Raw genomic sequence first — 24378 nt, 5'->3', positions numbered from 1 at the left:
CATTTCGACCGACTGTTTAAGGGAGGGGCTGAACTTTTATGGAAGGGCCAGAGGCGAATGGAGGATTTTATAACAGATAACTGCACTGTGGTCATTGCAAAAAGGGGTTGGGATGCACCCGTGATAGTGGTCAAATTCTTCCCCGCTGAATGCAAAAATCCCTGATTTTTTCCGCGACTGGCGATAGGATGCGGGGACCATGGTCCCATTGATAGGTGTACTAAGGCACCGAATGTTCTTGACTGTCGATAAAACAGTATAACAATATTATAATACATACTATTGTTGTCTGTAGTCAAATTTCAGGAACAATTCAACTTCCAGTCAGTGGTGGTCGAAGGTGACGGGCGGGGGGAGGGGGTGGGGTAGGGAACAGGGACGTTTATTGTACACTTTCTGAGAATTTGTGAAAAACAAAACAAATATGGATTGATATATTTTGGACTCACTTCTCAATGACCTTAAGTGTCCCCTCCGCCCCACAAAATTGCCCCCATCTGTCTACTAAAGGTTACCATGGTAATGTAAAAAATAAAAAGACAAATAAAGGCAACGATACTTATAAAATGTAAATTCAAAAACTTTTCGATGTAATCAATTTCTCTGTGAAATTTGCACATACTTAATCCAAACGCAATAAGGCAACATAAATGAAAACAATAACACAAGAATGATTTTACAGGTAAACGTAATGTAAGGGTCCAAAAACTTTTCTAAAATCGACAGATTTCTCAATAATCATTACAAACATTCACCCTCCTAAAATCAACAGAAACATACTCGGGAAGAATGCTTTATTTCAATAGTTATTTATTTTTTATATAGACTATACCTAACCGCCAAATATTTGATAATAATAATAATAACCTCTTATTTACAAGTTTTCAAATGTTTTTTATGTACAGATCATGTAAGTATCAAACAGTATTAAAAAGAAGCTGAATGCCTTTAGATGCAGTGAACAAAGAAATAAAAGTAAGATGATTGACACGCGATTGGACCGTGCTTCCCAATCTCAGCCCAGACTGTAAGAAAGGTATATTACTAGAACATTCAAGTTCATTACTGTTTACTTGGCAGAAATATCAACAAAATCACAATATGTCACACGTCAGTTTCTTTAGCTTTTTATTATTTGTGCTTATCTCAACCTCACGAAAGAGCAAGGGGCGAACTGTACTAAAATATTCAACGGGATGGAAAGCGTACCATTATGCAACAGAACTTGAATTTATATCGCCTGAAAAAAAAAACATTTTTCATAGCCGGACAGAACTTGCATAATTATGAGTTTAACGTGCCCCCATCAGTAAGATGTGGGTTAAACCTCACTACCGTCTAATTGATTTGAAACCATTTTGAGTTCCCTTCTCGTTTCAGTAACAATACAAATTATGAGTTGCTACTCAGCAACGGATATTACAAGTATTGCCCCCAAAAAAGGTCAAAAAAATAAATAAAAAAGACCAGAAAAAATGGGTCGGGTCTCATGCAAAACTCCAGAAGTCTCTCAGTGAGATAATTGCAATCTTATTTTTAAGTTATACTTGGTATAAAATAAAATTCTGATAAATTCCCTGCCCCTCCCCCCCCCACGCCAAAAAAAAGGGGGCTTATTGAGTAAAACAACACATTCTATACATCTCATTTGAGTAAGCTAAACAAAGGAACAGAGGTGGAAGTCAGCAATAAGTTCCCTCTAAAATGCCCACTTGGACCCATATCTTGTTAAGTGTATCCATTTTGTTGAAAAAATATTTCCAAATTCTTTGATGTATTTTTGCCAACAACACTTTCATTTTATTTGAGAAAGGACAAAGGGTCAAGAACCTCTCCTGTAAACAATCCATGATCTTACAGTATAGCATCATAGATTCTGCCATACTTAGTCTCGGTTACATAATACCTCTCAACAAAAGTTCAACACTACCAACGTACCAGTACCAATTAAGATTTACACATTCCTTCTCTTTTCAAGTGGGTAAAACTACAGATGAATAACTGCATCAAAGTTTCATTTCCAGATATACAAGAAATATCGTCAGACAGGGAGAAAACTTATACAAATTGTACACGTTTTTCACAACAGGATTCCGTAGGTACTCTACATATGGGTTTGTTGGGAGAGTGAACACTAGGGAAGCTACAAAAACACAAGCAACTTCTCTAGACTTAATCACCTCCATCAATCCTCTTTCGTTCATGTACTCGGGAACATTGATTACATCACCAACAACATTCAAAGCAAAATCATAAAGACAGCCAATTAAATTCCTCCTCACCAACTTTTGCATCCTGACCTAATAAAGTGTTTCTAAATGTCAATGTTTTAATACCAGTTAATATACCTCAAGGGAGAAGTCAAGAGGCTACTCTCGGTCTTCTCAAACCCTTTGGTCCCAGCATCAGTCTCTCACGAGGTGACCCTTGAGACCAATTGAATCTGCTCTACTGGCCATAAGATGTACCCATTTCTCACCAGAATAGAATATACCACCTCGACTGACGTGTAGAAACCATCTGTTAAAGACAGCATGAATGTCTTATGTCGTTAACCCTACAACAGAAGTGTTGTCACTGCTTAACCATGTTCTGGTGCATGAGGAATGTCAACGTTAATAAAGATACTACTACACACTGAAGGACACAGTGAAGAAGTTGGCCTAATCCCTCAACATCAACTGTCTGTTCGCCACTGTGAACCCCATTAGTTACCAGACACAGTTAAAAGTCTTAAAACGCAGGTGTTTATATTACTTCTTTACTATTAAATCCACACATCATTAAGCGATGGTAACAAGTCCTCAGTGGTCAAACACACAACAACCATAAACAATGACACACTAATATATCCCAGCATATAGAGGTATTTGATTGGGTCTAAATAAAAAAATAAAATATGCAATGGCTTTCGTTAGACCATCTCTTCTAAGATATCATATCTAGAAATTTGTATCCAGAAAGTTGTGGGTTCCTCATAGCAAACTGAAGACCATGCTGCTGTACATAATGGATTGATGCAGCACATTATGTTATTCTGCCAGTTATTACAACATCAACCAATCAACCAACTATCCAACATCAACCAGAGTAACTGCATAGATGCTGTTCACTTTATGACATTACAAAGCTCATATTTATGTAATATAAAAATATTCAATGCCATTCATCCAGGATGTATAAACTCAAGTACAAGCTTCCATTCCCCGCTCCTTACAACAATTGGTAAAATTGGGCTATTCACATATTTTTCTTACAATTCTTACAATTAGATAAAACACCCGGGTACATGGGGTCAGGGAGAACATTCTTGGTATCCATCGAACTAGAGACACAGATCACATCATGTTTTAATGTAACTACAATATTACATTCCTACAGGGAATCTGCTGCTTAACATTGGTTATAACTTGTACAATGAAATGGGTGAGTAAATGGTATTGCCAGTTTATTTTACTACTCTTATACATCTCTTTATAGAAGATGAATGAATATATTAAAATGGTTTGTATTGATGATAGTTCTATTGGCCAAAAATACTGCTAGTTTTCATTCCTGCCGATGTACACACACATACACACATACTGTAGAAGTCTCTACTGCTGGTTTACTGCACATTAATCAGTGTAAGCCAGACCTGGTGTTAAAATGAAACTCATTAACTCTTGCTGGTACCTTTCCCAGTATTCATAACTTAAAGAGCAAGTCACACATACATACACCTATGCATATGTGGACAGTTATTAACAAGAATGAATAGCATGCTCTTGTGATGAGAGTAGAACACCTTGCACTTGAAGCTAATTACTAAACTGTTGTATATCCTGCAAGTATTGAATACATGTTCTCTTATGCTTGATAATATCAAGGGATAATACAAAACCCATTATGACCAAATATTAAACCATCCTTCTCAAAGGAAGGTTAACCTGTAATAATTGATGGCAATTTTTTAGCTCTGTAGAATTATGATATTTAGTTATGCAAGGGTTTAACATATCAAAGTGGCTTAGGCTTGACTTTTTGAAGAACTTGTTTAAAGTCCCCCCCTTCCTCAAAAGAAGTAGTTCGTAGAATAGCATAGTGTGATATGTATGGTCAATTGAGTCAAAGCTTCTCCTTGCCTTAATCCTGTTGAAATATAACTTAATGATTTTAAACTGTTCCATCATCATGCAATATGTTTTCTACTTCAATTAGTGTTCCTTTGCCCTTGACTAGGATTGAAGCTCACTTAAAGGAATCATCTGGGTGTCAAATGTTTCAGACGCAACTGGAAATATTAAGTACTTGCTATAAATAGCACTTGTTAAGAAAAATAAGCTTATATCTGGGGGGAGGGTATAGTTGGCAACCTTTAAATCAATAATTGGAAATGCAAAATGTTGCCATTAAGGTAAAGAATTGACAATTTTGTACAAGATGGGGAGTGAAGGGGGGAGAGGTTTTTTTTTTTGGGGGGGGGTACCTAACATTGATGCTACTCAGAGGTAACAATTCAGCTTAAATACGTTTTTAATTTAGCAAAGAATAATATTCAAGGCAGTCTTTAAGAGTAGAGTATACACAAAGTAAAGCAAATGTCTATGTTATGAATGCTGGATTACAAAGTATGCAAAATGTACATGTGGTGAATAACATGATATATCAGTCTAATGTGGACTATTGCTATGTAACAATAATATATGTCAATGCAATCAACAAAGCATAACAGTTTAGAATCATCTGTCATTTACCATTTTCACCTAAATCCATTGAAAACCAACATGGATGCTTTCTTGAAACTGTTTCTTGAAACTGTTTCTAGAAACTGTTTCTTGAAACTGTTTCTAGAAACTGTTTCTGGAAACTGTACGGCTGTTTGACCATGTTGCGATGGTCAAGTTAGGTCAGCCATAGCATGATCTAGGGCTACTGAGCACTGTCAAAGAATGGCATCAGGCATGTACATTTATTAACCTTGATATCTGAGACCAGTCTTACAAGTTTCATGATTTCAGTCGAATGGTTTGACAAATCTTAAAGATCCCCCACAAAAAACATAACTTTGGATTAATTTAAATCCCAAATACTTCAAGACTGATAAATGGATAATCAAGTCTCCATATTAAAAGGATTGCAAGCTTTTTTTCTTGCATTTTGAAAGAAGGGAATGAAAAGCTTTCTTTTAATTTGGAACATGACTTGGCCAAACAGGTCAGACACACACACACACATGACAGTATGGATGTGTTGCCCAGAAAGTGCACTACTTTCTAAATATACTTGTCACAGTAGGAAATTTACTCGAGATGCGATTATTGGTCAAGTAGGTCACCCACTTGCGAATGTACCTTCAAGGTCATGCACACTTCAGAATATGACTCAATTTCTCTCCAAAATCAATAGATTTTACAAGCGGCAACAAAACGCAATGATGGATATTACATAAGCAGCTATGATGGCAAAGCTGACATTATTGCCACATGCTGGTTTCAATGAAGGCCACACAATCACACAGAATTATTGGGGAAAGTATTCATGCACAACTAATACATCTGACATTGGATTTTCTGCCACAGTAACTCCCAAAGGGAGCTATACAACTGCCGTATTGATGCATCTAGACAAACAGCTTTCAGAAAAACTGGGTTGGCTGGCAAAGCGTGGCATCAGACTACAATTCTTCCTTGTAAAATAGACATGGCCAATCTTTCACTTCTTCTTACATCTGCTCAGCACTCAGAATCAATAACCTCTTAGATTCTACCTCCGCCAGGCACAGGCCTAATAGCATCACAGAGAAAGGAACCAGAGGGGTGCGACATGATAGACAAGGGCTCCATGGTTGGTCCTGTGCTAGAGATCAAGAAGGTCCTGTTGTTGGTTGGGGAAGAAAAAAAAACAAGGTACATTGAAACAATGAGAAAGTTGGGGCAACATTCTTTTTTTGGAATCATAAATATTTTATTATATTTTAATGAAAAGCACTTGCAAGTCCTTGCCATTGGTAGCTGGAGCTTCAGTGTACATTTGCCTCTGCTATCATATACTTTGTTATTCATTGACGCTAACTGGACCACTGTGATATCTTTCTGTGTAGCCTCTTCAACGCAGCTAGTTGAGTCGTTGTGGTATGTTTCAACACACAATTCCCTCTGAACTAATTTGCTTTCTAATGGATTGAAAATAACTTGATCATTGCCAGGCTCAAATTTTGGAGCAAGCAAGCTGAAGCAAATTCTAACTGCTAAATTGTCACCAGCGATGTCAACTTGTAACAATCTTTTAAAAACAACCTCAATAACACATTGTTACAGCATAAATAAATCAAAATGCCATTCATAATGGGGAGGATGTTACTCTCCCACAATCATTACTCTTCTATAATGTCCTACATGCTATATAAGGGTAACCTACAAATGAATGATATGTCGTTCTAGGCTTGAGTGACACTCCTCAAATGTTGCAGTACAATAGGTTATTCTCTTTACTATGAGTCACATCTCTGAGTGGAATCTTGACACCACTATCATTTAATACAATGATGAAGGTTTGTCATATAGCAGAAGTGACTAGACTAGGGGGAGGAATAGGGTAGTATGGCTTCTAGCAAATTACTGTCCACACTAAACTATGACAGTGTCAAAGTGTTGTGACTTAATTCACCATACTTTACTTGCAGATCAAACTATATGCTCAGTAGACTTTCCAAATAAGACTTCTTATTCACTTAGAATCTTCTAGCATAATGATCCTAGTAGGATCTTCTTCGCAGGCTAGAAATTTAATTGTTGTTGTAACTTGTAAAGGATTAATACCAACTTATTTTCAGTGTAGCTGTTAAAACTGCTTATACCTTCCCATGTATTTTGTATAATCATCCAGAGGTTTGGGGGGAGATTAAAAGAAATTTCAGATCAATTCCTCTTTCTAACATATATTTTTCTGCTTCAAATGCACTATGAGAGAATGGATGGAGCCTCCCCTAGGCCAAACTCTGTGCTTGAAAGTCACAAGAGTCCATGAAATATCTGGAAGTGCTATAGCTTCTGATGGTTTTGCCAACTGGACCGCCACCAGGGCTCTGCCTGATTGTCCACTTCCTGCACTCTCACCCAATAACTGTGTACCCCCTACGATGTCCTCAGTTGTTAAGTCCCCCCCCCCCACTTTTTTTGTTATGAGCTCTGTTTTGCGATTTTTTTGGGGGTCAAAGAAAAGGCCATGGCCTTAAGTTCAAGCTGTTTCAAGTTTTCAAAACACACAGAAGGCTCAAATCAGGGTAAGAACTTGTTTTATTCAGGGCTTTTAAAATTCCAGAGACACTTGCAAAGACCAGGAGTAAGAACATGAAGCTGTGGGACAGTACATAAGATCTGGGGACTGTCCACAGAAATCGTGGACATCTGGTCACTACACTACCTATAAGTCACTATGAAGAACACAGCTTTTTAACAAATTGTGGATTTGATACAATTCATGAATTAGTAACACAAAAACCTTTGAAAATTTGAGCTAATCTGATTATTAACAGATTCCCTTATACATTTATTCTCTCTAACACAGTATCTGTCAGACTACATGTACACACTGCAGCTGACTAGATTATTGTGGATAGGCTTCAGTCTCTACCTTTGCTTCTGCCAGCTGAAGCTATAACATGCTTCAGGCATCTGCCAAACTCCTCCAGAATCATCCTCTCTGCCTCGCTCTGTGAGACTTCTCCTCTCACCGCTTCATCTGCTTGTGCTAGCAGGCAGTTACATGTTGCTTCTGCTACTTCTGAAGTGATGAATGAAAATGGTAACCTGGTGCAAAAAAAAACAAAAAAATAACTGTCAAATCCCTGTCAACTCATGTGCAGTTACGCTCAACTAACATAAGTGCATACTTACCTGCAGATTACATCAACCTGTATGCACCATAAAAAATCAAGCTACTACTACAGCTTTGAAAGTGTTAAGTCAAAACATGGCCAGGTGATTAAGCCATATAATATTCACAAATAAATGAGGATTCCTCGATCCAAACTGAGATATATCTGTGGTTAAACTACTCACCTGTCCCTAACGTGTGAGTTTTTTGCAGCTTCATGAAATTCAGAAAAATCTGATCCCACAAATTTTATGTTATGATTGATGTCTTCATTGGCAAACTTTAAAAGTTTTGTTCATAATTTTGCTGTATGTGGTGCCAATTTGGTGAACTTCCGACTTGAGTAAAGAATGGAAATGTTTCCAAGTTGTACAAGGTTTTAAGGTTTTGACTGCTCACATATACTGGTCAATGAGGCTGCATCCTATGAGTTATTCTGTTCAATCAGTAAGGAATGAATACATAGACTAACACATGTACAGGTCAATGAGGCTGCATCCTATGAGTTACTCTGTTCAAGCAGCTAGGAATGAATACGTAGACTAACACATATACAGGTCAATGAGGCTGCATCCTATGAGTTACTCTGTTCAATCAGTAAGGAATGAATACCTAGACTAACACATGTACAGGTCAATGAGGCTGCATCCTATGAGTTACTCTGTTCAATCAGTAAGGAATAAATACGTAGACTAACACATATACAGGTCAGTGAGGCTGCATCTCATGAGTTACTCTGTTCAATCAGTAAGGATTGAATGAGTTACTCTGTTCAAGCAGCAAGGAATCATCCATAGACTAACCTTTCTCCTGATTCTCCGTACTGTGGTGGTCTCTCTGGGAATTCTTGTATTTGTGATGAAAGCTTATCTTTGGCTGCAGCTTGCTGCTGGTGTCTGACCTCTGCGGCGTCCGCCAGATGCATCAGACTCTTGCGATCTGGCGACTCCTCAAAGTTCTTACAGCCCACACACTTACAGATGGAAGAACATGGAATTTTGGCCTGCAAGTAAAGAAAACATCAATACAACTGACAATAGACAGTAGAGTCAATACAATTTAACCAAACACTGTTTGAGTGACTAAGGCAATACTTTTTAATCGATTCCCTTGTAACCCATGGTGTCTGGCTACATTTCAGGGGCTTTAGTTCTCTACACCGAAGAAAGTGGGTTGTGAAGTTAAAAGTGGGTCCCCAGATGTTGAAAATTTATCTACGGTTTTCAAAGCATGCCGACGGAGAGAGATTAGGTTTAATATTTTACTACCAAGTCATTACTCCATGCTAGCTTTCATGTATGCTGAAAATTGATTCCTAGAGGTGCGGGATCTGCTGTCTCCTGACTCAATCCTCACGGAAGATTTGGGGTTGTGGTCCTAAAAGTTTGTGGAACGCTGCTCTACATGACCTTTCTACCATTCCTACCATCTGTACTAGCGAGATGAATTGATACAAATAACTCAATCAAATGACTCAGATAAGAGACTCAGAGAAACTTACCTCGTAGCATTCACAATAGTTTTTTAAGCAGCCCGATCTCTTGCAGTTACATCCCTTGTTATGACGACGCTGCGACTGACCCGCTGCCCCCTTGCCAATTTTAGGATGGAACGCCTGGGGATTTCTCTCAAGACAACATTTGATGGCTCTCTTCCTGTCTTCTTCATGTTCCTGGTTATTTAAACAATTGCAGCAGTTGCACTCGTGACAGAATTCTCCGTTTGCAAAGCAGTCGCAGTAACTGTTATTAAAGAAATCAATAAGGAAAAAATATTTTCTTTAGTTAAATACAAGTCATTGAAGGCTCACCTTGAACATTATACAAATAAAAATAATAATAATAATAAATATGGATTTGTAGCACTATTATCCAGTTGGAAACTGCTTAGAAGCACTGTAGGAACAGGGAACACAGTAGAAAAACTACAGTTATCAAAACATGAGTTTACAATCTGGGATAAGCATTTACAACTTGAGTTTCTTCTGAAAAATTGACAATTCCTGAATTATTTTTAAATGTAAGGGAAGACTATTCCAGAGCTGTGGACCTGCTCTTGCAAAGCAGGCGTCTGCATAGGTGGAGGTGCGTACAGTATGTACAAATAGCATGCATTGTGTGCTTGATATAACTACCCTACTTGGCCTGTGTTCCCGGATGAGTTCCTGTACAGTAGATCGGCGCTGAACCATTCATTGCTTTGAACACTAACACAAGGATTTAATAATTGATTCTATTGGCAATTCAAAGCCAGTGGTGCTCTTTCAGAATCGGTGTTATATGTGTTGTAACCAATCTGGCCGCACAGTTCAGGGCACATTTGAAGTTTATCGAGAAGATGTCCAATAACAATAGTCAAGATGCGCTAGAATAGAGGACTGCACCAATGTGGAGGTTATTTTGGTGTTGATAATAAAGAGCCTAATCTGTGAGATGTTCTGGATGTTGTGAAATGGCCCCAGGTGGCACACTTTGCTATTATATGGCTGTCAGCACTTAAAAGACGAATCAAACACAACTCCAAACTTACGAGCTTGCTCGCTTGGTTCGATTACACACTCTACTATCTCAAATGAAGGATTTTGTCTGCTCTTTATTAGTACATTTTGAACAGATAATCAACAGTTCTCTTTTCTCACTATTCAGTTTCAGAAAATTTCGGAGTCATCCATGATTTGATGTCATTGATACATTTCATCATCAAACTGAATGCATTCTCAATTGAGTTGGGGTCAACTTGCAGCAAAATTATTCCATTTTTTTTTAGTGACAGACAACTCTGTTGTCAATCATTATTATCATCCCCCCAAATTACTTTAAAGCCTAACATTTACACACAGATCCCAACTCTAAAACACAGATACCAATGCTTACGCACCTTTTTTGGTACTATTGTGAAGCTAATAATCACATGATCATGATTAAACACTTTTTGGACAACTTTGGCTCATTCGCACAGAACTAGCATGCCGCCTAGTGTGTATTAATGAACAGAAAGGCCACTACACCTGTCCAGTCATGCATCTGATTTATGTCATGGATAAACAAAGACAATGTCATTGTCCAAATGTGTATGGGTCAATACTCTGGCCCAAAATATACCCATCCACATGATTGCGTGATAATTTACTACAAAACAGTACATGGCTTTACCATCTGCCATCTGTGATTGGTTTTTCTTCAGAGTGGATATGGAGCTCCAATAATAAACCATTGAACACTCACAAATAAGTCATAGTGATATCTGTGGTTCATCACAAGTTTTCTGCATTGGCAGTACATATCAGAGACATTGCCCTACAATGTTGTGTCATCAGCAAAGCCGATCACATTTCGGAAATTTTTATTAGATAATGATACAAATATGACACATGAAACATGGGACAGATGCCATGAATGAAGTTTTTTAACATTTTCACAAGTCTCTCTTTGAATTGCACATCGCTAGCAATCTTTGACCGTCATATATAATGCTCTGCGACAAGCCTTTACTCCGATGGAATTTTCTACACAAGATAGGGAAATCTAAATAACAATTCATCAGTTAGTGCTCAGTCTTGTGGGAATCTGATGCAATTTTAATCAAACCAGCACAAGAGAGGAATCAGGTATCATAATTCCTCTGACTCCCCTCCCCCTTCTTCATAGTTAATTAGTACTACATATACTCACAGTTTCAGACACTGAGATTTTGTACAGTTGCAGGGTTTTCTGGGTCTTCCGGCAGTACCGTCTGGCAAAACTCTGCACGATGACAAAATACATGACCAGAGTATTGTTAAAGATCATGGCGAACCATTATGAATCAAGGAAAGGGGTTAAAAATGACTACCAGAACATCTTGCAGTGTTAGAAGGTGGGTTTATTCACAGTAGCTGGGCAGCCAGCAGCTAAACAAGGGAAGACTGAAGGTTCTCACCCTACCTTCTGTTTGAACATCCCACTATGCACAAATGATTTAAAGTATTACAATTTACAGCAGAATCTGATGTATCCACGATTCCAATCATTAAATGTCTTATCTTCACTTTAAATGGTTAAATATTTTGTAATTAAAAATATTCAGGGAAAAATCTCTGCAGTTGAATTATTCTCAACGTAGCAACTTTAGACCTTGATACCCGACCATGAAAGTCGGTTGGTACCTGCCATAAAGAGTGGTAGAAATAAAATAACACACAAGAATACTTAAGGTGAGATAGATTGCTCCCATAAAAGCATCCTTGAAGTAGTAAATTGATGCCACTACATTTATTTATGTAACAAATATTCAGCCCTTGAAACAAACTACTTCCATCCCTTTATACAGTAGCATATATGACTTGTCTTGTGCTGTTGGGTTTAGTGAAACTTACAAGTTTGAGTTGTGAGTACAAGTTTAATTTTTGTAAGAATCAATTTCATATCACAATTAGTTGCCTGCTATTCAAACTAAGAAGCACCTAGTTGCAGATATGGTTAACTTTCAACATGACAACATGAAAACAAGTTGTTGTTGGTGATTCAGTTTCTGCATTAAACCTTACCCATTAGCCTTCAGTGACTGCTGTTTAACCAGCCCATTACTGGTCCCTTCAATGTCATGTTGAATTTGCTGGCTTTGCTCTTGAGGTGCCGGAACTATAGAGGGCTGTGATAAAAACAGAAAATAAAACATTAATTGACGCAGAGCCTAAAATGGAGCTTGAATTTGACACAGCAATGGCAGCTATCGATAAAGGCACAAAATAGAGTGAATTCAAAATGCCACAACCACCATGGCCATTGATAATGGTGGTAGTCTACACTCGACTCAAACTGGCATTACAAATATGGACACTGATAAGGTTAGAACTACAACACTGAGAGCAACTGTAACATATGCTTGGTCTATTTGCATTTTACACTTGAGGCAGACTTTCGTAATGTCATTAGAAAAAATTATTTGATGATTACGCAATGTTTATTTGTGAAAGGATACTTCCTTGGGAAAAATGCAATAGTTATTTACATGCAGTTTGCATAGACCTCTGGCAACCTTTTCAGTAATTACATCTGAGACACAGTTTAAACACTGATTAAAACACACAGTTAACTACAAGTGTCATTTTTTTATTCATTAGCTGCCATGACAAGTTTGCTTGAAAACAGCAGAAATAAATCCACGCCTAACATATTTCTTATTGCGAAGGGCAAATCCTATACAAGCTTAACCTACCAATTACAAAAAACAATTATTATCTGACTGGAATGTGGGTCATGCACTGTACAATCAATGACTTACAGGACAGTAAAGTTATTGTAAGTGCTTAATTTTTAGGATTTGATGAGTTGGCAGTCAACATTACCTAAGCCACAGCAGTTAAGTAACTTCTCTGGTTATATTCTAAGATATCCCACAAAGAAATTTCCAAATATACTCATGGCACTATCACACAATGTTCACACAAACTTGAGCAGTCCGACAATAATGTGATAGGCCGTTCCTCGCTCTTCTATAGAGTGCGTTAATTTAAAAGTCAGACAGCTAAACTTACTTAAACCTGAAAACAGAAAAGTGAGTAACTTACAACAGCCAGGTAATTGGAAGGTATCATGGTCAACCCTTGTAAGAGATTAGACCCCTGCTGAGCTACCAGTGTAGTACCCGGAGGTAGCTGTGTGAATGGTTTTACTCCAGTATTAATAATTTTGAATGTAGGTGTATTAGCAGGCATGATGAATCTGGGCTGTGATGTTGCTTTGACAGTCTGCTATAAAATGATAAAAAGTAATCATTGCAAGGGATAATGCTTTACAACAATCCTTAAATATTGAATGTTGATTAAGGTGAAATAATCCATATAGAAGGATAAAATGTATGGATTACAAGGTATAATGCTTTACAAAAATCCTTAAAATAATGAATGTTGATTAAGGTGAAATAATCCATATAAACTCTTTGACATTAAGTAGAAGTCTGCGTGCAAACAGAGATGCCACAGTCTGTCAAAACCCACATTACTCAGTGAATCCATCCATGATCCTGCAATGATATATTTCTTTACTAAATGTAATTCCCCAAGAAGCTCATTACCATAGCAACTCACTTAAATAGAGAGTTTTTACACATCCACAAGCCCTGTGCTGTGACTTATCACACCTGAGCACCAAATTGTTTAACTCTTAGCATGCATAATATTAAAGAGTCCAAATTTTCAGTTTACTAGTAAACTGGTAATTTATTATGTGGGGTTTCAGCAGTTTAAACCAACATATCATTAACTAATGTTACCTACTTGGATAATTTGTGCCTCCAATCCAGGGTGAAGAATTAAATATTTATTTTGTGGCCTCTTTTAGAAAATAAGAGCCCCCCTCAAATGAATTAATGGAGGCTATTTGGGGGTTGTGCTCTATAGTGTTGTAGCAGGCCTAATGTGACTACATAGTACTAAAAAAATCATCTATGCCTACAGCAGGAACTAATCAAGTACTAGAATTTGATTTGGTGACTAGAAAAAGATCCATTACCACAAGCTTTTAATGGCCTAGCATGTAAGCTAGTAACCAAATTCCTGTCTGGACATGCGCACATATTCACTGGGCTTTGGCGACTCCTAAAATTCTCAAGTAGAGTACTTGCAGGCCTAACATTTTGTGACTCCGAATAATATCGCTACTCATATGTCATTCTACGCAATGACCCTCAATGTAAAAAGAATATTCGGAAGTAGGCCCACAGTACAGAGTGCCATATGCCTTGAACTAGTTACAAACTAAGATACGATAGTGACAGTAGTCTATCATGATATACATTTCTCCCATAATATATGCGTTTTACAGCTTCCCAGGCCAAACAATCGCTCACGCTTTTGTGCAAGTAAGTTCTTAAACAACAGTAGAATACACATGTCCCCCCACAGCCTAAAGCAGTAGAATAAATCAAAGTTGTTTGCAAAATGTTTTATTGTCAATTGTCACAGGAAAAAACACCAATGAAGTTTCAGTAGGAAAAGCCTGCATAGTGTAATCAGGTCAGGTGAAATTCCTGCGAGCACTGTACCTACAGACAACATAGCCTGAAAAAAATTATGTAACTTTTTAAACAAGTTGGAACCTGGAAATTGAGAGCTTCAGCTACATAAAATCAATGAAGTAGTAACCCATAATTCTTTTACAGTTGAGAATGTTAAGAATCAAAATTCACCTTACATGACTTTTTTAGAAATAACCTTTCCACTCGCGAGGTAAATTCCGATATGGTAAGGCTTTGTTGTGATATACGCTAACAATGGTAGGATAGTTTTCATGTTACCCAGTGAAATTGAAGATGAAGTTTTCTTCTCAGATGAACAATACAATTTAGAATGTCGTCAAACTTTTCATCATCGGTTTAAGGGGGGTAGTTTTTACATGGCATGGGTACTACTTCACACATGATTGTATGTACAATTTCTTCTGAGTTTTTTAGGGTATTGCTGTCCTTCCCTACCCCCCTGTGACTTCCCTACCCCCCTGGCCCCTTCACTCGAAGCACTGTTTACGTATGGGGGTCAGTCTTTTTCAAAATCAGTTTTTGAATGTGTGAAAGATTAGGTTGATCTACAAACAGTTGTAATTGAGAAACTCAGGTGTTTAGGTCCATTATCATTCAGGGAAGATGAATTGAGGGACAGCTTATAAAATATTGTTTAGCTTGTTTCATGTGTCTCACTTGGTATTGACTGCAAGATAATATGCACCAAAAGTGCTGTTTTAAACGAAAATTCTTGTTAAATCAACCCCATATTTTCAATGTTCAAAATCTAAATTTAACAAAGACATTGGCACCCTTACACAACTTGAGCTTGAATGAGTATCAGGAAAATTTGTTCCAGAAAAATCATTTATCCAGGGCATTGCAAACATCTCTCAAAACTCGAGAGATTAGGCAAATTATGCGCAGTATAGTGCATACTAAAAGTAGAAAATGCTGTCTCGGAATAAATGATGAAACTTTGACCACATCCAACATGTACTGTTCAGCTGACACGAAAAATTTGTCTTCAAGTTTTAGGTGTTACAAAAGTACACGATCCTACAGCTGTTTGAGTATGTCACAATTTGAAGCCTAACCACCTTGGAAGTTAACTCGTTATTTGAAACGTTTTTACTAAAACAGCAGAAAATCGTGGAAACATTTGGTTCTTATTGTATTAGCTACAGGTAAAAGATTCATGGGTCACTACATTTTTCACTATTTCATGGATAATATTAAACCAAAATTTGGAATATACAGTTTCCAAGTTACATGATTTTGAGCTGTTTTGGTATCTAGGTATGGCCAGGGATTTCCAGGTGTTTCACACTATGAAGTATGTATGCTTTCTACAGTGAAAATGTATGGGTATTCTTCCTATGACAGGTTACAACAACATGGTTTGCATATGATATTTATTTATTCTTTGCTACAGGCTGTGTGGGCATGTGTACCCACTGTTGTATTTGAAAAGTGTTAGCAATTGTTGTTAGGCCTATGATCGTTCATAAATGACCAAGACAAAATATGTGGGAAGTTTTATAAGACATACTATACAATATGGCAAAAAAGCATGATGCATTAAATCACAAACTTTTGTCACTATTGGATTTTAGTGTGGAAGCAAGTTGGTACAGTGTACTATTCCTTGTATTTATAACTGCATGATGGACTGACTGTAAATACAGGCCACATTCCAATTTTTTTCTTGGTCGTTGTATCGACCAGTATTTGTTGCATTTCAAATTCATAATCAAGTATTTGAAGAGTTCACACTGTGAATTGATCATGAGTCCTTCATTTAGAACTTAGAAGTTGACTTATTTGCTTCTAATGATGAACCATATGAAGAAATCATTTCAAAGGCATGTGTGTCCTGAACGATAATCACATTTGGGTACTTCAAGAGAAATGTCAAGAAGGATGGTGAGATGGATAGACTGTTCTTTACAGTATCAGTGCTAGCTGTGTGGATGCTTCTTTTTCTCCAATGACCTTTGACATCACATCAAATTCAATATAACCGGACTACCTTAATTTAGGTCTCCTTCCTAACATACCATACGAATATATTCAATAAGAGGTCACCATTACTGACTGTCTATGTGCAGAATTATTCTCAAGCTATCTTTCACATTAATTAGCAAATAATCAGTGTGTTATATCTTTACCCTGCCCAGTTATTTCTTTTATATATTATAATGAAGGCAATCAAGACAAACATACTTACTCTACTTGGTGCAATTGCAATCTTACTAGCTAGAGTAGTTCCAGTCACAACGCCAGGGAGAGATGGAACTATCGGTTTACCTCCAGATAATGTTGTTACCAGTTTAGTAGCTGCTGGGAACAAAAACACAACAACAACAACATAAAGCATGATTCTTTCATCAAGCAATACAACAATGACAAAGACATGGCCATAGTGGCATCTGACTGGTTTGAGAAAAGATACCAGTTGATAAAATGTCACTTTCTCTGTATGCAATATTTAATGACAATTATCTTTTGATACAAGCTACAAATATATCATATGCAGTATTATTTTGAACTTGACTGAAAGTCAACATACTTTTACATACAATCATGCAAAACTGAATTACTTATGGCAATATGCAGTTACTCCCCCCTCTCCCCGACCCTTAATTAAACATAAACTACACAATTGTGGCATCAAACGGTACTGTTTTATGCTCATCAGGTAAGATACTTTTACACTGGAATTATTGATCACGATTATGAGAGCCCAATTACAACCAACAGTAACTTTACGTATTCAACCTGGGGCTGAATGTACCCTTGGACCTAATCAGAACATCCATATAATCAAAGACCCTACTTCATAGACAGCTGATGGAAATTTTCAACATGTACTGCATTACTGATGCTGATGCAATGGCAGTCTACATGGGTTTGAACCTACTGTACATGTAATAAGCTGCATGCAATACAGGGTTGAATCTTGTACCATCTGTGGTCAAAGCAGAATTTGTCACAACAAATCCAGAACAGGCAACAATCGAGGGTTAGGATTTCAGTTAATTTGAGATGTAATCCCCTAATGAAAGTTATTGCATAGGCTCTTTTGCTATCTGCTCTTTCAAACACAATTATCAGTATCACTTTAAAGTACCTTGTTATCAAATTACACAATCTCAAAGCACCATCCCCAGCCTCCCTTGTTTCTCCACTACATTGTATTTTTAGTGTATAATTCCATAGGATCACTTTACATCTACAGAAAACCTTGTTATCAGATCTCTGGGTAACTAGCTCAAATAATGCAAACAGTCCAGAATTTTATAGGCTATCATAATATTGTTTGGCCTGTGGTAAGTGGTGTTATTTGTTCAAGGTATTAAACATCTGTTGCGACAATATCAAATGCAAAAACAACTATAAATATATTCAGTGCCCAAATACTTGTGTAATGTAGGATGCTGCATTGCAAACAAGATCTTTTATTGATCAACCTCAAGCAAGCAAGATGTTACAACTTTTTGAGTTTAGTCTGCAATTTTTTTTCAAACCTGCTGAGTGTTACACAGAATGTATACAGTTGATCAAACTAAACAGGCATTCCTGGATGTTTTCACCACAATTAAGAAGCGATTCATTAATTAAGTCTACTCATTCGACAATATAACCTTATCTGGACACTAAAACACACAGCAGATTGGAAACTTTTTAATATTCTTTTCTTTTCATTAACTACTTGCATTGACACTTGTCTAAACATAATAATGATTGTACACTATATGGGATTTGCTATTGGACACGACTGAAACATATATGTCTAAAGAAATTCAAAGCTTCAAATAACTTTTTCTCTTTAAAGGAGATGCATCTTCTTCTCCATGGGGAACTTACCAGAGGTTGTTGTTGTGCTACCTGAAGTGACAGATACAATCCTCATCATGGGCATCTTACCAGCAGCAGTCATCTGTAGAGGATGAATGGTTGTGGTACTTGTAGAGGGCTTCACAAGCTGCTGCTGTTTGTTTGGTGAAATAGTCTGAACATGAACTGGTATGGTTGTTGATGTTGTAGATCCTGAAGCCGCACCAGACTGACGAATCAATTGTAAAAAGGATTTAACTTCCAACAAACAAGACCAATGATATCATAGATGCTATTGAGCCCTGGTATTCAAAGTGAGGCTGTGAGGGTCCAGAGTTCGGACCCTCTTTAGGGTTCCCAAACAATTTGGAGGGTCGCCAAAAAAACTTGGATGATAAAAGAAATTACTCAACTGATATTTGTTGAAAAAGAAAGTGTATAATGCTTGTTTATAAATTACTTCAAACCTTGCAAATGTAAGATCATTTTACAACAAAGCACTCTTAATCTTATTATTACATTCTCCCTGCAGACCCTTCCCCAGGCCATAATATCTGCCATTGAACGATCGCCAACATAATCAAAGGTGAAAACTGGGGTCAACGAGATCTGAATACCAGGGTCATATACTGTACAGCAATCATTTCCTTAACATTTGTGGTCATGCACAAAATAATCTGTACAAACGAGAAAATGCTAAGTAAGAGCCCCTTAGACAAAACTAAACAGTATTCTAGAACACATGACATTAAGTTACAAGCCTCCTGTTCTGGTCAAGTCTTTACATACTGTACTGTAGAAGTGTTAACTCTTCATGTTAAATGTGCATCTTAATGTTTCATGACATGTGGGATATGATATACTTTATTCAAAAGCTTTCACGGACAATAAATGTCATTGGGTGGCGAGCATTACCTACTCAGCTCTAGACATTTCCCAAAAGTTGAGAGTGGGCTTATCTCCATACGTAAGGGTTTTGTATGTATGTACGATATACTTTTGTGCATGTCATTACCCAACATCCCTACAAGCATGCACAATTGGAACCCGATTACTGTACAAGTAATGTGGGGCAAGATAATAAATAACAGTAATTGCATAGCATGTTATTGATCATGCAAGCATTTTGAACCCTGCATAATGTTTACCAAAAGTACACACTACTCAATATTCCTTACATTCTTTACCTACCGTAATTATCTAAAATGTCCCTTAATTTCAAGCAAATTTGACGTAGATTAGGGATACATAATTTGTTTTTCCCCATTAAAAATTTCACTGTGCAATATTGTTCATGGTAACACCACTGTCATTGACAATCCATAATCTGTTTGCCTGCCTTCGTGTAAATGGATGCAAAAAACCTTAAAACTTAAAAATTTCTAGCTCAGTCCAGCACAACAGTCATGGTGGGGAATTTGATATTGGATATTGATTGACACAGGTTTCCTTTTCAATAATTAGGTAAAGTCATTTAAACACGCAATGACAGTATACCATGGTCATATGGTGCCCACATTTGCAGAGCTGAGTTAATTGCATTGGAAAGGGAAATCCACATGCATCCCAGCAGAGTGATTGAAATAATAATAATAGGACATTATCTTAATGTAAAGATAATTGATTCCATTAACTTATATTGTTAAAAAAAATCCATTCCTTGAGAAGTTTGTTAGATAAGGGTTTTCATCTCTATTCAACTTTGATATCCTAGAAGCAATCTAGACACCATTTGCAACAAATCTTCATACAAAGGCATGGATCTTGAGATATTGCATAATATTTATTAAAACTTTCACAGGTTGGTGACCTCACAGAACATTGACCTCCCTCAAAACAACAGGAGATAACATACACATTTCACATACAGAGCTGCTATCATGACTGAAACTCATCAGAGGTCTTGCCGCAAGAGTAACCAACAAATTGTTATCAACATTATGAAATAAAAGATAGTTTGCAAGTCCACTATCTGTAATATAACGAGTTTGAAATTTGAACTTACGCTTGCCACAGATGACGGGACGCTGATAATCTTCACAGTTCCTGAGGATAGTGCAATCTTCCCTTGATTGGTATTGCTAGAGTTTAACTGTATCAACTCTGCTATTTTCCGTTTCTTTGAATTACTAGATTTCTGGTACTGAGCAGAAGTGTCTGTTATCCTTTCGGGGCTAATGGGAGCTATAGGCACTTTACTTAATGGGGCGATTGGCTTGACAGGAGAACCTGGAGCAGTTGTTAAAAGGACATTTTTCTGTCCAGATGTTCCCTGACTGACAGTTACAAATTTCAGTGGAGATCCTGTGGCAGAGACAAGCTGTCTTCCATTACCATCTGTGAGGACTTGCCTTCCATCAGCAGTCTTGACCAAAGTTGCATTTATTTTCGTGGTAGTTGTTGAACCACCTGCGAGCCCCGATGGCACAGGTTGGTTTGCATTTGCATTTCTTATAATGACCTTGCTTATGATAGGCCCCTGAGGGGCTCCAGTGCTTGTTAGGGGCCTCTTCAAACCCTGTGTGACCAGTCTTTCGTGATTTTGAGAGTTTACTGACGTTAAAGAGGATTGTTGGTCGTTGTTCAAGTTCACAAGAAGAGGCTGTGACGTTACCACTTGTGCTGTTTTCACTGTCCCTTGTGCCCCAACAACTGTAGGATTGGTGGCCAGGATTTGTTGGACTCCATTTTGTGAGATACTAGGCCCTGCAAGCGAACTAACACTCACGACTTGTGGCATTAGTGTCGTCGGGACTGTTGTCGTAATGTCATTATTGCTTTCTATCTTATCCATGGTGGTAACTTCTAGCTTCGGGAAATGCTATCGAAAGATTGCATTTCTATGCGGGAATAATCAGTGCACGATGAAGGTGTTTCATCTGTGAATACAAGACAACATAAAATGGTAATCAAATGCACTGTATTTTTATATTTAATATCATTCCATTGTGAGACACTGCAGCAGCTCACATGTGAAATAATCAGCAGAATTATACACCAGCAACAACTTTCAGGGAAAATACATTAGGAAGCTTCAAGCTTGCCAATTCTGGTATGTTTCAATGACACCTTACAGACAAAGCCTTTTGCATCTTTTTAACATGAAACAAAACAAGTGTAATGAACTATAGCTTATGGAGTGAATACTTGTAAATTATGTGGCAGGGTTAAGTTTTGCTCATGTAGTGTTTCCCAGTTGAATGAATCTTCTGGCATATATACCAAAACCATGGGAAGCAACTACAGTATGACCATGATTACCCAGTGTAACCATGTGTGAAAATTCCAGACCAGTGGTAGCTTAGGACTAGTATTTTAAGGGTCCACCCCCCTAAGGATACAATTAATATAGGGATATAAGTGGGTTACCTTTTGATTTATAGGAACCCTAATCCTAAGTTCCTAACTAGACCAGATATTTGTCAAATTCACTTACACCCTTCTCTATTGATGTTACTATTCCCTCTCAGAAAGATTGATCACATAGATTTGTTTACCATCACATTTATGGGACTGCAGCCTATAAACTGTCTCACCACAATGTTCAAGTGTGAAAACTTTCGCTGCAACAAAACTTGAGCTTTGTACTCTGGGCAGAACCCTCCCATTTCAAATTTAGTTGAACTTTCTGTACTAACTAGAGTTGCACAGAAGCTCTGCACTGGAAAGAAACAGATAAAATGATTTTGTGTTTTAATTTTGGGTAGCATTTTCGAGGGCTCTGACTTTTTTCTCATTGAATACTGTAGTTCTTGTGTAGAAAACTGATATTTTCAACTTGAGTAGCAACTTGACTAATTTGTATAGCATTTGTGATGCGATACTGAATTAATTATTCCCTGCATTTCAAACACTAAACACCACCCTTCAACAATAAGTAGTGATGGTTTGTTTGGTTTTTATGGACTTTCCAACTAATCTCATAGCAGCAACCATGTTTATGAATAGTCCTAGAACAAGTGCAAAACTGATGTGCCATACACAAAGAACATTTTCATAAGGGAATGCACTGTTAGGCCGGTAGGGCCACACTTGCAGGATATGAAACTTTTTACAAATGACTAAAAACAACACTGAAATAAAAACATTGTTGAAAAGATTTGATTTAAAAAAAAAACAATTTTTGGAAAAATTAGCACTTAGCCTAGTACAGATGCATAGCCTAGCAGTATAAATCAGTCAGCCAACACACAAAAAAAAACAGTTACTCACTAGGCTAGTCACTGTCTTACTATAGCCTAGGCCTACCTGTTAATATTATAATAAAATGAAGTACATATAATTGCCATAGTATGGTTTTGGGTTTTATCTTTAATGCTTACAGGTAATGACAATCTTTAATCTTTAATGCTCAACGGGCCGACGTTCTGTCAGCCTAATGAGTTTTGCTCCTGTTACTCTTTTTGTTCTTTTCAATTCCATCCTTTGTCTATTATGTCTTTGTATTTTTTTTGTATTTTGAACAATCTGAGAGCGAATAAAACAAACAAACAAAGACAGGTCACCCGGGGGACCAACAAACTAAGCAATATGCCTACCTGGGATTTTGGGAGTGGGAGCAAATGTAAGGAAAGTTCCCCAAACTGTTTCAGAATAAAACACCAGTAACACTTGCAGAATGGGACTTGATTCCTTAAGTCCTCCACTACTAGTACTAGGCTATTATCGCCAAGGTTTAGAACTATGTCATGATGTTACAATTTGGAGAGAGCTTTAGTATGCCTAGGCTACTCACAGTCATTGTCATACAGTAACTTGCCTAATTTTTAAAGTACTTCAAGACTAACAGTAACACTAACAGTTAAGTTCAACATAGGCTACCTTGTTAATATTATCAAACTAAGTCTTTGTACACTGCTTGGCGGAAACCTAATATTTATTTGGTGGCCAAAATAATTGTAAAGTAAGAACTTGATTCAAACTGTGGGGGTCCACCTCAGTTTACAAGAAAAGAAGAAAATAAGGAGGAATGTTGCCAAGCCTAGACCCTACTAATTGCAATGTAGGCCTTTATTTCTAGCCTGTAATTTACAAGAAAGATCACCCTCTGCATGTCACGATTCTTCGTATAATGTACCCAGGTAACAAGCTGAATATGGCGCCTACACCGATCTATGCATTGGCATTGAGCCCAAACACTGTTAGTCAAAATACTTAGTGTGTACTACTAGTAGTTGTAGGCTAGGCCTATAAAACATACATAGGCTATATCCCGATCTTTGCGTAAGGGTTAGCGTAGGCCTACTTGAGCCTAACGTTAAGTTCAGCACAAGTTCTATGTTAGGGAATTGCACATTCAACCCTTATTACTAGAAAACTACGTATACAATATATAAGCTATTCATAGTGTTTATGACATAGAAAGTGATGGCCAACGCAGCACCGCCGCAGCGAAAGACCGATACTGCGAGCAGACGGATTGTATTTGTGTCTCTTCATGAGCTCTAGCAGGATTCATATCGGATTTGTTCATTGCATACTACACTGATCGATATAAAGAGAACATTAATTTTGCGATAAAAACTGTACTTTTGGTTTTTCTTACCAATTCTTGATGGCAAAATTCATTGAAATTGTTCAAAATCACGCGCCCCTATTGTCACCATCCCATAATTGTAACACTAAAGAGACCTCGAACAAAGTAAAAAAATACACAATTTTAAAAGACTATATTTATTTTTTCAAAAATATATAAAAGCATAG

General features: G+C 37.3%; 1 protein-coding gene across 7 annotated transcripts; it reads right to left on the bottom strand.

Moving 5' to 3' along the window:
* Positions 1-569: 569 nt before the first annotated feature.
* On the bottom strand, positions 570-24307 carry LOC139968798 (protein lin-54 homolog). Of its 7 annotated transcripts, none has more exons than XM_071973199.1 (11): positions 24221-24307; positions 20681-21554; positions 18706-18904; positions 17066-17178; positions 13406-13588; positions 12383-12486; positions 11529-11600; positions 9359-9599; positions 8661-8860; positions 7615-7790; positions 570-5856 (listed from the first exon to the last, which is right to left on the bottom strand). In XM_071973199.1, the coding sequence occupies exons 2-11, from the start codon at positions 21467-21469 to the stop codon at positions 5846-5848; spliced, it is 2088 nt and encodes a 695-aa protein (XP_071829300.1). In that variant the 5' UTR covers positions 21470-21554; positions 24221-24307; the 3' UTR covers positions 570-5845. The 7 variants fall into 7 exon arrangements, with proteins under 7 accessions (XP_071829300.1, XP_071829306.1, XP_071829305.1 ...); XM_071973205.1 differs by having other exon boundaries at positions 13406-13585; XM_071973204.1 differs by having other exon boundaries at positions 17066-17175.
* Positions 24308-24378: the final 71 nt, after the last annotated feature.

This window comes from Apostichopus japonicus, chromosome 6, assembly GCF_037975245.1.
Source record: "Apostichopus japonicus isolate 1M-3 chromosome 6, ASM3797524v1, whole genome shotgun sequence".
Classification (NCBI taxonomy): domain Eukaryota; kingdom Metazoa; phylum Echinodermata; class Holothuroidea; order Aspidochirotida; family Stichopodidae; genus Apostichopus; species Apostichopus japonicus.
This window is presented reverse-complemented; position numbering and strand designations above follow the sequence as displayed.